Genomic DNA, 13620 nt, shown 5'->3' on the forward strand with positions numbered 1-13620 from the left:
GGGAATAGTTGAACCCGCTGACCTACCGGGGGGGTGTGGAGGCTCATGTTGGGGGCAGGTGGGTGTGTGGAGACGGTCACATGACGCTGCCACTGGCTACTGTCATGCTGGTATAAATCCACCTCTGTACATTTGGTCGGTCCTTTTTTTTCTTCTCCCACGCAAAGCTGCTGTGTCTTCGAGTCCGGGCTACGACGTAGCTTCGACTTCTTCAGTCATGGCTGGTATGTGACATTTTAACACTTTCAAACCGCGCCGTTCCGTTGTCGGAGGGCTACCTTCAAAGTGTTTTCAGTGAAGTTGTGGAAAGGCTGTGTAACGCTTGAGAAAATAGTGCGTCGTTAGAGTTGTTTGTTTGAGTCATAGGCTAATGTTGGTGCGGCAACAGCCCCCCGGAGTGGGCCGAAGTATCAGTGCACAATGTGTAAAAAGTACATGGTGTTTCCATGTGTTTTGCTGTTTATCAGAGCGACCAGCTGCTTCACAGCGTGTCGGCCATATCTGAAACATGGTGACCGTACATGACAGCCACACATGACCGTGGCACCAGTGGCTTTATGCACTCCAGCCGTCATGTGGAGTAAAAACTGTTGCAGTATTCTAGAAAAAAAAACTTTTGTCAACCGACAATTGCGATGTGTAAGACTTTTTTGTTATTATTATTTACTGGTGAAAGCTTTGAATCAAATACATTATGGCAAAATGTAATCCTTTTGCAAGTGAACGCCTCTCAGGTCTCCAGACCTCAGTTTTAGGAAACCCTGTGGTGCTGTGTGTATGTCATGATTCTCCATTGCCCAACTCTCACTTGACATGAAGTATAATCTTACTGGGGGTGTGAAAGTGGGTGTCTAAAGCCTGGACTGTGACTTCACTGAGCCCAGGCTGCGGTTCAACCTTAATTATGATGTGTTTCATGACAAGTTATGCACATGAATAAAACAGCACTTGTTGTACCAATTGAAAAGGGGGTGTGAGAGGAGGTGTGGCCACGTGTGCAGCCAGTGAAACAGAGTGGACAACAACACATTTTGATGTTTTATGCATGATTTTTTTTCTGTTTTTATAATCTTGTACATTGCTGGATTTCGGCATGGTGGTTGGGCAAATCAAGTCATTTGAAGACATCGCTTTGGGAACATGCGATGAGCATATCTCCCTTTTTTTTTTGACATGGTTTCAGCCCTACTTAATAGTTCCACATTTTGGAAAGTATACTTCTTTGCTTTCTTGCCAAGGATTGGCTGAGAAGATGACTTGAAGGATAATTACTTAAATTGTGATGTGTTTCATGTCAGGCTATGCACATGAATAAAACAGCACTTCTTGTACCCATTGAAAAGGGGGTGTGAGAGGAGGTGTGGCCACGTGTTCAGCCAGTGAAACAGAGCAACTTTTCCTGGCAAAACCTCTCTGACCTACCATCAACATTTTTATACGGCCTTACTGTTTTTGACCATTATTGGTAGGAGAATGCCAAGAGGTTGGTATACAATCCAAGTGGGATTCACGTTGGCCCACATGCTACAGTCACACAAGCCCCCCAGCGGCCGCGCTGATTTCATCATCCCAGTTTATGTGTTCTTTCACAGGCCGGTCTTTGTTCCTGAGACCTGACTTGGCAGGTAGCTGACAGATTTCCCTCCCCTCTGTCAGAGGTGGTGGTACAGAGTAGGCACCACACTGCAAATAAAATTCACCTTAATGAGACATTTAATGTGGTACTGAATTCTTATTTCTCTTGAAACGAGTGAGAGATCTCCTGCAGAGGCTATAATGCTCGTGGAAACTCTGCTTCATTTTCAGTATTTGAAATAACCGTTACCTTTTTTTAAACGTATGCATTGGATGGAACATTAAGCTCCCAGATGCTTTTACTTGTTTCTGCTATTGCAGTTACACTTTTGGGCTTTTGTTGCTGTTTTTTTAGCTTACCTTATGTCTTATATTCCTGCTGGGCAAACATGAAAGATGTGGTGTCATAACAAGAGGTTTGCAGCACAGTCACATTGTAGTTAAATCTCTGAAAAACATTCAACTCTTTTAAAGCATCAGTGTGTCGGTCGTATAATAGCTGCTTGTTAGACACACACCGTTTATCCCTATTGTCCTTCATCTCAACTGGAGCTCAGCGTTTTGCACTTACAGTACTGTGCTACTGTATGTTTGACTTGTATATTAATTTGGCTCTGTGACTCGTTTGCTGGGATTTGTTGAAATATTTCACCAAGTAGACAAGGTCAGTACCAAAGTGGAAAAAAAGGCACAGAGGATCAGCAAGTGTGAGGTAGATAAAGTAAGACAATATTTAAACAGGACACGCTTATCACACTTGTAAGTCTACCATCAAATATATTTCTAATATATTAATCTGTTATAATGTGCATAGATCCAAGTCTCCAGGCATGTATGTATGTTTCTCTATTGTAGAAAGTAAAAGTAAACTACGTTATTTTCAATAAAGTGTTTTTGAACACTTTAACCCCTCAGATCAATAGCTAATGATTGTAATCGTCTTTGACGTCACATTTTCTTTCCTCTACAGACCAGGCTTTTGTGACGTTGGCTACCAATGACAACTATGCTCGGGGAGCTATGGTCTTGGGCAAGTCCCTCCGCAACCACAACACATCCAAGAAGCTGGTGGCGCTCATTGGTCCACAGATGTCAGAACCTTGCCAGTAAGAAATCCTACCTCCCAGTGGCGCAACATTTCTAAATCACAAGCCTCGATTTCAACTGCATTGTTAATGGGGATTCATGCTATAGTATTGTGAATCATCAGGTCCGTGCTGAAGAGAATCTTTGACGAGGTGAGGATGGTGGATGTGCTAGACAGCGGTGACGTGGCACACCTGGCCATGATGAAGAGGCCTGACCTTGGCGTCACCTTCACCAAACTCCACTGCTGGACCCTCACACATTACTCCAAATGTGTTTTCATGGACGCAGACACACTGGTGAGACTAACTGAGCGTGTTAGCTCGAGTAAGACACATTCAAGATGTTGTGCTGTAACTATTTATCTTCTGTCTATTATTTGTGTGTGCATCCTAGGTGCTTTCAAATATAGACGAGCTGTTTGACAGAGAGGAGCTGTCCGCTGCTCCTGACCCTGGCTGGCCCGACTGCTTCAACTCCGGTGTGTTCGTTTTTCGTCCGTCTTTGGAGACCTATGGTAAACTGCTACAGTACTGTACAGAACACGGCAGCTTTGACGGTAAGTCGACAACAGCACATTTTGATGTTTTATATAAGATTTTTTTCTGTTTTTATAATCTTGTACATTATTGGATTTTGGAGTGGTGGTTGGGCAAATCAAGTCATTTTAAGACATCGCTATGGAAACATGCAATGAGCTTATCTTCTTCTTTTTTTACGTGGTTTCAGCCCTGCTTAATATTTCCACATTTTGTAAAGTATACTTGTTTGCTTTCTCACCGAGGATTGGATGAGAAGATGAACACTAGCACAAAATATAACCCCCACTAAAACCAAAACTGGTTGTTATTTCAAATGCCAGATTTGTAGGAATTAAACAAACAAAATATAATGTGTTAATTAAGTGCTGGTTGGTGAATATTTTGAACCTTAGGATGGCCCATGCTAGCTCTTTCCATCAGTCTTTTTGCAAAGCTGGGCTGACCATCTCCTGGCTGTAGTAACATGTTTAACGGACATGTTTTGAAATAAAAGTGGTTTTAACTTTCACATCTTTTACAAGAAAGCAAATAAATGTATTTCAAAGAATATTTCCAACTATTCCTTTTAACTCGATATACCCATTTTCAATTGTCCTTGTTAAGCACATTTCTACATGTTGGTCCTGGATAAGATGCATTTGTGTCATGTACAAGTTTCTTTCAAAATAGACAGTTCACATTCCATTGCCAAATTCATTACAAAAACTGATTTAATAGGTCTAGAAACGCAAGATTTCGGGTTTACCACTGCTGAGTTTTTTTTGCAGTCATACTCAAACATTCAGGCTTTGACCAGCTTTGGGTATCATTGAGTTCTCAGTAACATGATGTTAAACCGAGCTTGTTTATCTTTTGCTCTAAGTAAGGCCTTTTATCTAGCCCAGTGCCCGGGCACAAGGCTCTCCTGTCAGACTGTCTCGCTCTGCTGAGTTATTCTCAGGAGCTCATTGGGGAGGGGTGGAAGTTAAATTTGAGAGGCCGTGTTTTGCACAGAGCAGTGGTTGACATTCAGAAACTCTTGTCTGTGAGGCGTACTGTAACTGAATTGCGGTTGTCATTTTGGCTCCATATCAGGTTTACTAAGCCGCTCAAATCAGAAGCTGACAAGATCATCGGTCCGTGCTTGTAATAGTGTACTGCGAGTTTACAACCTACACTTTCCAGAACAAGTTACAGCAGTTTCTGAACATTCCTAGGATCCTAACACTTGACCGCCATTGCCATTTTTACCATGACAGAACTTTAATCCACCGTAAGATCAATGAATTTATACAGTTACGTCACCGCAGTCACGCATATCTTTTCAAATACACAGGTTCAGTAAAACTAGAACCTTGGACTTAATCGTTCACAAAATGATGTTACATATTTTTAAATACTGCACAGGTATTAATAGAGAATCATCTGCTGCTTCTGTCAATGTCAATTTTAACTGCAGACAGATTTTTAGTGTGAAATCTGAGACACTTGTCGTGTCAGATTATTAAAATGAATAACAATAAACACATAATGTAAAGGACCATTCTTTAATAAATAGCCTAAATTTCTTAATAAGATAGGTACTGAAAAATAAACTTGTCAGTGCTCTCTGCTGGACAAACTATGTAATCGCAACACTTTCGCAGCACTTTTCCAAAACTGTTATAACTTTTTATTTATTAGCCAATGAATAAGGTAGAACCTTAACTGGGATTTGACAAAATAATCTTATCTCAAGGTTCAGGTGTTAGCTTTTTTTTTTTTACAGCCACATATCACAGTCTTAATTACATAACCAAAGTTTAATACTTTGGTTAGGTTGAGCATTACAATGGAGATAACTCCAAACCTGAGGCATGCCAAATGTCCCCTTCTGCTGTCTCCGCGATCATTTTGCAAGGACACCATTAATGCATTTGCAGCGCCGCCCAGGACGATCGTGATAGGCTTAAAGAAATACAAACAAGCCAGGCCGATATATTTTTTTCTTCCCTTATCACAGAATGTTAACTCTGACACAGCACTGTGGAGATGGGTCAGGCAATGCGATACTAGGCTCTAATCAAACACATTGTTTACTCAGGAACTCAAAATTTCACTAGACAAATGAAACAGTTGTGGAATAAACAAAACCGGATTCAATTTACAGTAGGGCTCGGAAGAACTGGGGCTTGTCCTTGTTAGTAGCAGTAAACTTTTTTAACATTAAATGACAAGCTGTTCTCCTTTTGTTATACTGTGAAAGATTCCATCAGGGAGAGTTCATTCGACAAACCAATTAGTCTGTTTAATAGTGGCCAGTGCTTTCAAGTGCCGACAGATTCTGGCCGCCGCCACTGTTTAATTATTCCATCACAATCAGAGACAAAGACATTGTTGTCTTAATTTTCCCAGGAAAGATGCCTCTTTGTCAATGAAAATACATTTGAATTTCAGTGTCATTTTATTCATATCTTTTCATCTAATCTTTCACTGAGATGTCAGCGTCTGTATGCCTGGTGGCATACTAATGAGTAAAGCTGTCTTATTTATAGCCAGGGACGGTCTTTTCATGTGCACTGAGGCGTGAGTGCAAGTTTCTCTGCCCTTTAGCATTTCAGTTCCACTCTACTATAAGGAATACATGATGTATTCATGTGTAGCTCTGTCTCTCATGCAGTTCATGAATGATATTAAAAGTGTCTGAGGAAAGACAACAGAAAATCGTTTCAGTGGTTGAACCCAGAATATCTGTCTTTGCGTCTGTGGCTTCAGTGTTGTCTACTGCCAAGACAAACTGGCAGGGGTAGATGCACATTCTTGCTGAGCTCTGCTCATCCCCTCAAAATGAAGACCCTCGGCCCCATATTAACTTTGAAAATCCCAGTAGAGTTGTGGGTTCGGACAAACAGCAGCTATGTGTGTTATTTTAAACTGTAGCAGCCTGTGGTTTTCACAGACTGTACAGCACTGTGCTTTTTAGGAGTTATATGTGAAAGTTCTATAAAAGGCCAACATCTCATCTTGTCAGTCCAATGACTTACTGCAGGGGTGTCAAACTGGTCCAGTAAAGTGCCGCTGTGGCTGCAGGTTTTCATTCCAACCAAGCAGGAATGCATCTGACTTGACTTATTCAATCCCCTGAATTGCCTTCACACAGTTGATTTGTTGGATTAGATGTGTTCTTGCTTGTTTGGAATGAAAACCAGCAGCCACAGCAGCCCTTTACTGGATCCGTTTGACACCTCTGACTTGCTGTATCGCAACCAAGTGGTGCAATTTAGCATGAATAGTCAATGAGCTTGTGTCATGTGTTCTGGCTGGTCTGTGTCAGATTTGATGATGTAAGAGAGGAGATTTTCACTAAATAAAAAAACAGCTTCAGAGCTGGTTTTATACAGCAACTGACCCATTTAATGTCACATTCATCCCTGGACCCCAAGCTATCCTGAGTACTGTGTTTATGTAAGCCACCGCCATGACAAAGACTGCCCCACTTCTAAATTACCTAAATTGAGAGAGAGAGAGAGAGAGAGTGGTCATCCAGCCCTCCAATTGAGTCCCTAGGACCTGCGACAACTCAAGTGCATACTAAGTGTTATCCCAGAGGGCAATTCAAGTCACCAGTATAGAGACAAAGCGCTTAAAATACTTTTGTCTAGTTGTATTACTTAAACTTGAGTTGTCATGAATAGGGCCGGAGATTTTGACATTTTTCAAAACAAGTGCAGGCACAATACCTGGATGGCTGATAGTGGTACCAAAATCACACTCTTTATCAATACCCTTTTTTGAGAGATATAGAAGTCATCATACTCAGCAGTTCTTCTAAGTGCATTTTCGCATCTTTTTAAGTTGTTTTTGTTTTGTGGCAACCTAACCATTTTGGTACAGTCACACCACTGCCATCCGTTATTTCCAGACACAACAAGCAGATATTTTCAACCAAAAACTCTTATAAACCTTCCATAAGTGGTGCAACCTTCAACAATTTTCACACTCAGTGGAAGAATATAAATGATGTAGGTACACTAGCATTGTCACCTGCTTACAGGCTGTGATACTGCAGCCTATAAGAAGGCCTCTGGTGTTGCTGAGCAGACTAACTTTGAACTTTGGAAGCATTGGAGGTCAGTGAGCAAACAGCAAGCAATCCATCTTTGTCAAATACAATAAATCCTCACCGCAGTGGTGGATTAGCCAAAGAATCCATACATACCTTTTGATATTTTACCATCAGTGGAGAGTAGGGTGTCGACAGTAATGCATATGCGACAGACATGTCCTACACATCATGTCTCTAACGTTCTGTACAGCTACTGTGCTCACTATAAATCTACACTGGTATGTGCTATGGTATGATTTTGCCAGTGAGGAAAACTTATTCAGATCTGCTTGTTCCTTTTTTAGCAAGTCCAATAATTTTGTTTCATAACAGCCACACGTTTTTTTCTGAAGGAAGGATATCTATCTCTATACTCTGAATGTGTGGGAACAGCTTGTCTGGACTGATCTCAGCACACTGCTTATTAATGTAGAACAGCGTAAGCAGAAAGACTAATTACTCTGGCTGTCACAGGTAGGCAAGAGCGTTCAACTGAACATTGCTTCTCCTTTTCAAAAAAGCTATCCAGTCATCTGCTAAACCTGTCAAAGCATTTGGAAGCTAAGTTGGCTGTTGTGCCACCTTAACAGTTTCTCACAGCATGTTCACGCTGCTAAATCAGACAAAAAGCACTCTCACTCTCTCTTTTAACTTGAAGTTACTTCAAGTTTTCCATCCCTGAAGACACATTTTTGAAAATGTAAGTGCCAACTGGGATTTTGCACAAGAACAAGCTTCATCTTTGACCCCATAATGGATTTAATAATAAGTCTTTGTGAAGTAAATCTGCTATTTGTTATGTGGATCAACACTGACTTGCTATCTTAAATACCTGCAAATGAAAATCAGAGTTGGAAAAAATTGGAATGGAACACAGTTTGGCTGTGTGTAGACGTTTAGCATTTATCCATAATCTGTACAAATCTGCAGTTTCAGATAAGTACAATAAACTGCCATATGTTGACCCCCCGCCACTTTTCTATTGCAGGAGGAGACCAAGGTGTCCTGAATGGCTTCTTCAGCAACTGGGCAACAGCTGATATATCAAAACACCTCCCTTTTATCTACAACCTCAGCAGCATAGCCATCTACACTTACCTTCCAGCATTCAAGCAGTAAGTGTCTGTCTACTAAGGGTATGTTTCTAAAACATTCACACCATAGTTAGCTGTGTTTCTACCGTTTTAAGCTGCTAGAGCGTATATTCTTCCAAAAGATAGTTGTAGTATACAACAGCAGAGTCTGCGAATGTGACAAAATAAATCTTGCGTATTGGATGCAAAGCCAATGTGTAAGCAGACACTGGATCACATGAGCGCGTAGTCACATCCTGACGACATCAGGTTACGAGTGAGATGAGCAGTTGGATTCCAGCGCCTCTGCTGGGGCATCACCCAGGAGGGATCAGCACTGGGTTGGATATCCACCCTGAGCTCCCAACAGCTGAGACGAAATCCTAAAATAGGGTGGTTTATTTAAAGACCTTTTATGTTTGCCTCTAGGACTGGTCATTGTGCGCTCCCTCTTAAGCTCCCCCTCCCATCCTCACTAGCTCTGTGTGTCCAAACCTTTCTCCTCCATAGAAACAAACCTCATCAACAAGCTCTAATGTTGGCATTTTCCTGGCATCCAAATCAGTATGACAGAGGTGATAAACATGTCAGTTGTCTGCAATAGTAGTGCTTAAGAGCTCTGGCAAACACAACAAAACAACCCCCCAGGGCCCCAGGGCCGGTTTCAGATTAATTTGTGCACATGTGTAGTTTGCCAGTACTAAGTTATTTAGTAGCAACTACAGTTGCTTGAAATTTAAATTGCAGTTTCAGGTCGTGATAATAAAAGGGACAGCAGTATCAAAAACTCCATATTGTTTATTGGGGATCCACATTAGCCGACGCACCAACGCCAGGCTAGTCTTCCTCGGGTCCTTTTTAAAACAACAATATACAGATCCAGTTACAAAACATACACAGATCCAGTTACAAGAAAAATACATTTCTAAAAAAAGGTAATATAAACTCTTAAATCCGGAAAGTAACTCTTCATGTTTCTTAAATGCTTTTTTACTTGGAATAGTCCTAATATTTAAAGGAAGAGGGTTCCATCACGAAATGGCTCTATATACAACGGTACTTTTCATTGAATTAGTTATTGGTTGTGGAAATGCAAGTAGACCTTGTGTTGAAGCTCTGCTACTGTAGTGGTGAACATCAGCATTATAAGGAATCTGATTAGAAAGAGCTGTAGAATACTTGTTGTGAATAATAATATTTTGAATAAATAACAATAAACTGCTGAATATCCTATGAGAAACCTTCAGCCATTCAAGACGGGGCATTCGGTCAACACTTGCGGCCCTATTTTGAGCTGTTTATAATTTTATAAGCCCACACAACACTAATGTTTGTAATACCTGCCTGTGACCTGCAAGTGTTAAATGGGTAGCACATTTCCCAACAACAACAGCAGCAGTACTTCCACCCATCTTGGCGACAATTTGATTATGTTCAGACAACCAAAGTGTATTACTAAGGGTAACGCCCACAAGTCTTACTCTATCATCTTGTTTAATTGATTGTCCTGAAATCTGTAAGTTAAGTATATGATTATTTGCTTGACTGTCGTGGACCAAAGACAATATTTTTTAATTATAAAGATATTCAAAACCAGTCTGTTACTTACAACCCACTCAGAAACAGCATATGTCCTTTTTTTTCTAATTGTAATTTAGTTTATTTAACAGGGACAATGCACGGCTCTCAGCCGTACCAGAATTAGCTCCTCGCTAAATTTCATCTGTAGTCCCTGGGCCTTTGAGAGGACAGAGTGAAGTTCTCCTATAGTGTATTTATAGAGTAATATAATGTGGTGTCATCAGCATACAATACCAAAGAACTGCCTTGCAGCAAACTACAGCTTCCACCTTTTGCTGCTCGATAGCGTACCATTTAAATATACACGTTGAGTTCTGTCAGATAAATAACTCTCAAAACAAAAGACAGCCATTGAACCAAAACAGTAACATTTCAATTTATCAATCAGCAATGTATGGTCTACAAGATCAAAAACTGAAGTAAAAACGAATAAAATTGCACACGATAACACCCAAATGTTTATCAATCCCCATTAGCAAATCATCAGTCATCTTACCTAGTGCTCTACATGTGGAATGTCCATCTCTATAGCCATGTTGTGCATTATCTATTAAATGATAAAATGATTTGAAATTACTTTATGGTAAAGTAATTTCAAATCTTTTTAGATACAATCCTCTCAAGCAGTTTACTAAGATTGATAAGATTTTAATTGGTTAATTCAGAGGGAATTTTTCCTTCTTTCCAAAGCTTTGGACAAATTAGACTAGACAGACAGTTGTCGATATGTGGATAGCCACTGTTCTTAATCATTTTCCATCAAGGCAGTCTCTACCAGCACAGTTGTCCACAAAAGTGGAGCATCATTTTTTTTTTTTTCCCACAAACTAGTTATTTAAAATAATTGGCCATATCCAATGGTTTGGTTATAAACACTCCATCAGATTGAATGTAGGATGAATTCCTCTTAGACTGTCCACCCATTATATTAACTTTTAACCATTGTGTTGGACGCCCTTTATTTGTTGTTGTACACCCTCTTTTTCTCTCTGTTCAGCTTATGGACTCGATTCCATAGTGTACAATATACTTTTTGTCACTCTGAGCTAGAGGCCATATAAACCATCTCCTGTTATTCGGCAAATGCATAATTCACCAATGAGCAAGTATTTTAACTGGGAGTGGAGGAGAAGTATAAAGTAGCAGAATATAGAAATACTCAAGTAAAGTACAAGTAGGCCTATTCAAAGCACACACACTGCTGGAGCAAGCTGTATTGAGAGGGGACCCCTGTGAACTGTTACGAGCAGCATGTTGGGTGCCACCTGCTCGCTACAGTACATCGAAGAGCAGCTGAAGAACGGGAGACCTGAGATGTTACATTGTAGCAAACTCTATTATTTCAAGCATCAACGGTTTTGTTCCCGGAAAATAGCCTGGTCTCAAATAGATAGCTGTTAGCAAATGACATTTACACGTTGCTAGGAGACGCAACAGGTGTATTGCGCAGGCCCCACGAAAGCACAGTGTGAAGTTGTGTGGACGAGCAGCAGTACCGGAGGCAAAGACACTGGCCCGTTTTAGCTCATTCACTCATACTCAGCCACAGTGCAGGACACTGTTCAGCAGAAGTTACATAGTGTTGTTCTGAATGAGAATCACTATGTAGCTTGATTTAAAGGAGAACTAATAAAAACCTCTACAAAAATGCTTAGACGGCTACATTTTAATTGTCATTTACTATTTTACTCATTTCAGATATGGTGGGAATGCCAAGGTGGTCCATTTCCTAGGGAAGACCAAGCCATGGAGTTACACATATGACCGTAAATCCAAACAGATCGCAGGAAGTGTGCATGATGACACGCATTCCACCTTCCTCCTGGACTGGTGGGCCCTGTACTCCAGCGCTGTGTTGCCCATGCTGCAGGAGCGTTACGGAGAGCAGCCTTTCCACTCCGGATGTGTGGAGGTGAATTGTTTGGTTGATTTTCCCTTCTCCTGGATCACTTTATCACCTTACATTCATATGGCACATTAAAAGGAAATGAATAGAATTACTGCAGAACAGTAGATTCATGGTCAAGTTAAAACAGGTTCTTTGTGATTTTCAAAGTGTGACATAACCAACTTTTTTACAGAGAACAACTTTACTGACGCACAACACGCTGACCAAGGTTTCCTGAATTGTTCAGCTCTATAACAAAACAAAAGGGTTTCCATTGTTGTGATTGCATAATGCAGGAAAACGCTGTGTGGAAAAAAGTTGTACCATATTTATGTAAGGACATGTATTTGGCTTTCACATACTGTATGTGTTTGTCTTTCACTGTTTACCTTTTTGTATTTTGCTCTGGATGATAGAAAAGTGTTCCTATGCATCTCATAAAGATCCAGTACAGTGACGTGGTCACTTTTGAAAGTGAAAAGGTATGGTGAAAAATTGGAATAGCTTAGCAGTCAATAGTGGTTTGTTGGCACCTGGTTTAATGCTATTACTGATCTTTCTCTAAAATACGAGCTTCCGCGTGTGTTTGCCTGTGACCATTAATTTGAAACGGCTACGTCTGGCGATTTCAGTGCTTTGAAAAACCAATGAGCAGAAAGGCTGTGTTCAGTGCGACCTATGTCTTTTCGTCATGCATTCATCTTCTGTTTTCCTCCCCTTTTTGTTTCGTTTTTTTTTTTTGTCAGGATGCGAGCTTCTCTTCTCTTGCTGAAGATCTCCAACCCCAGATGTCCTCAGAAGAACGGAAGCAAAAATGGGAGCAAGGCCAGGCAGACTACATGGGAATGGACTCTTTTGACAATATCAAGAGAAAGCTTGATTCTTTCCTCAAATAAAGCCGTGATGAAGCGGGATGTCAAAGGGCACTTGCAGTATAACTGTCACCACAGGTCAAGAAAATGCTGTAAAACAGCTTAAATCTCTTTTCTCAACTAGAAATGAGTTGAGTCTCTCCCTCCACCAGCATTACCCCCCCCCCCCCCCCCCCCCCCCATACTCCAAAGACAGCGCCGTTTGAATAGGAGATGAAAAGTTAAATATTCCGAACGACTTTGTCTATGCAACACTAATTGTTCTGTTTACCCTGCTACACTGTGAAGAAAATCGGGAAAGATTTATGACGACACAAATTCACTATTTCTGAAGGTATTTGCAATATCCATTTTGCAATATTCTCTTTTTTGTGCCCATGTCAGTGTTAAAAGGATGTGGCAATAAGAGTTGAACTGGGTCTTTTGTATCTTTGTCTAAGATTAGCAGTCCAATGAACATTCTCCATTTTTCCGCCTTTTTTTTTTTTTTTTCTACTATGCAGTCATCTAGCAGTCTTTTGAGCATTAATGTGTGTCTTTTCTGTTGATCTCTTTTTGAATTGAAGCAGCCTCTGTTTAACATAGATCTAAACCATGTTTACAGCACATCTAAAGGTCATTTAGCCATAAACAAGATCCTTAGTGCCTTAAAGTCTTGCTCTCTGTATTGCCATCATCCTATCTGTTTTTTGACTGCAGCAACTTTTCAGTAGGACATTTAGGTTTTTGTCTTGTGTGTTTTACTTGACCAGGATGCTGTCTGTACCATAAAACCTTTCATCAGGAAATAATAAAACATTAAATTTGCATGTGTTTTGTTTTTTCTTCATCTGTAAAAAAGGGTTATAATGATTTAGAGCTATAATATAATCCATTTGGTGTGGTGTGACACTTGAGCTGCTCTCTCAACAGGAGCTGCAGGTTCATAATTGTACGCACA

General features: G+C 40.5%; 1 protein-coding gene across 2 annotated transcripts; it reads left to right on the plus strand.

The window, feature by feature from the left end:
- The first annotated feature begins 110 nt into the window (after positions 1-110).
- LOC310963644 (glycogenin-1-like) lies at positions 111-13487 on the plus strand. Of its 2 annotated transcripts, XM_083936533.1 has the most exons (8): positions 111-224; positions 2546-2681; positions 2786-2960; positions 3058-3220; positions 8255-8381; positions 11619-11832; positions 12225-12290; positions 12555-13487. In XM_083936533.1, exons 1-8 carry the CDS (start codon positions 218-220, stop codon positions 12702-12704), a joined length of 1038 nt encoding a protein of 345 aa, XP_083792659.1. In that variant the 5' UTR covers positions 111-217; the 3' UTR covers positions 12705-13487. The 2 variants fall into 2 exon arrangements, with proteins under 2 accessions (XP_083792659.1, XP_083792660.1); XM_083936534.1 differs by lacking the exon at positions 12225-12290.
- Positions 13488-13620: the final 133 nt, after the last annotated feature.

This window comes from Echiichthys vipera (genome assembly GCF_963691815.1).
Source record: "Echiichthys vipera genome assembly, chromosome: 21".
NCBI classification, from domain to species: Eukaryota; Metazoa; Chordata; class Actinopteri; order Perciformes; family Trachinidae; genus Echiichthys; species Echiichthys vipera.

Excerpts from the sequence above, each read along its gene's own strand:
- LOC310963644 (XM_083936533.1), top strand. Across the intron at positions 3,221-8,254 it reads AGAACACGGCAGCTTTGACG|GAGGAGACCAAGGTGTCCTG; the intron begins GTAAGTCGACAA and ends TTTCTATTGCAG. Across the intron at positions 11,833-12,224 it reads TCCACTCCGGATGTGTGGAG|AAAAGTGTTCCTATGCATCT; the intron begins GTGAATTGTTTG and ends TCTGGATGATAG.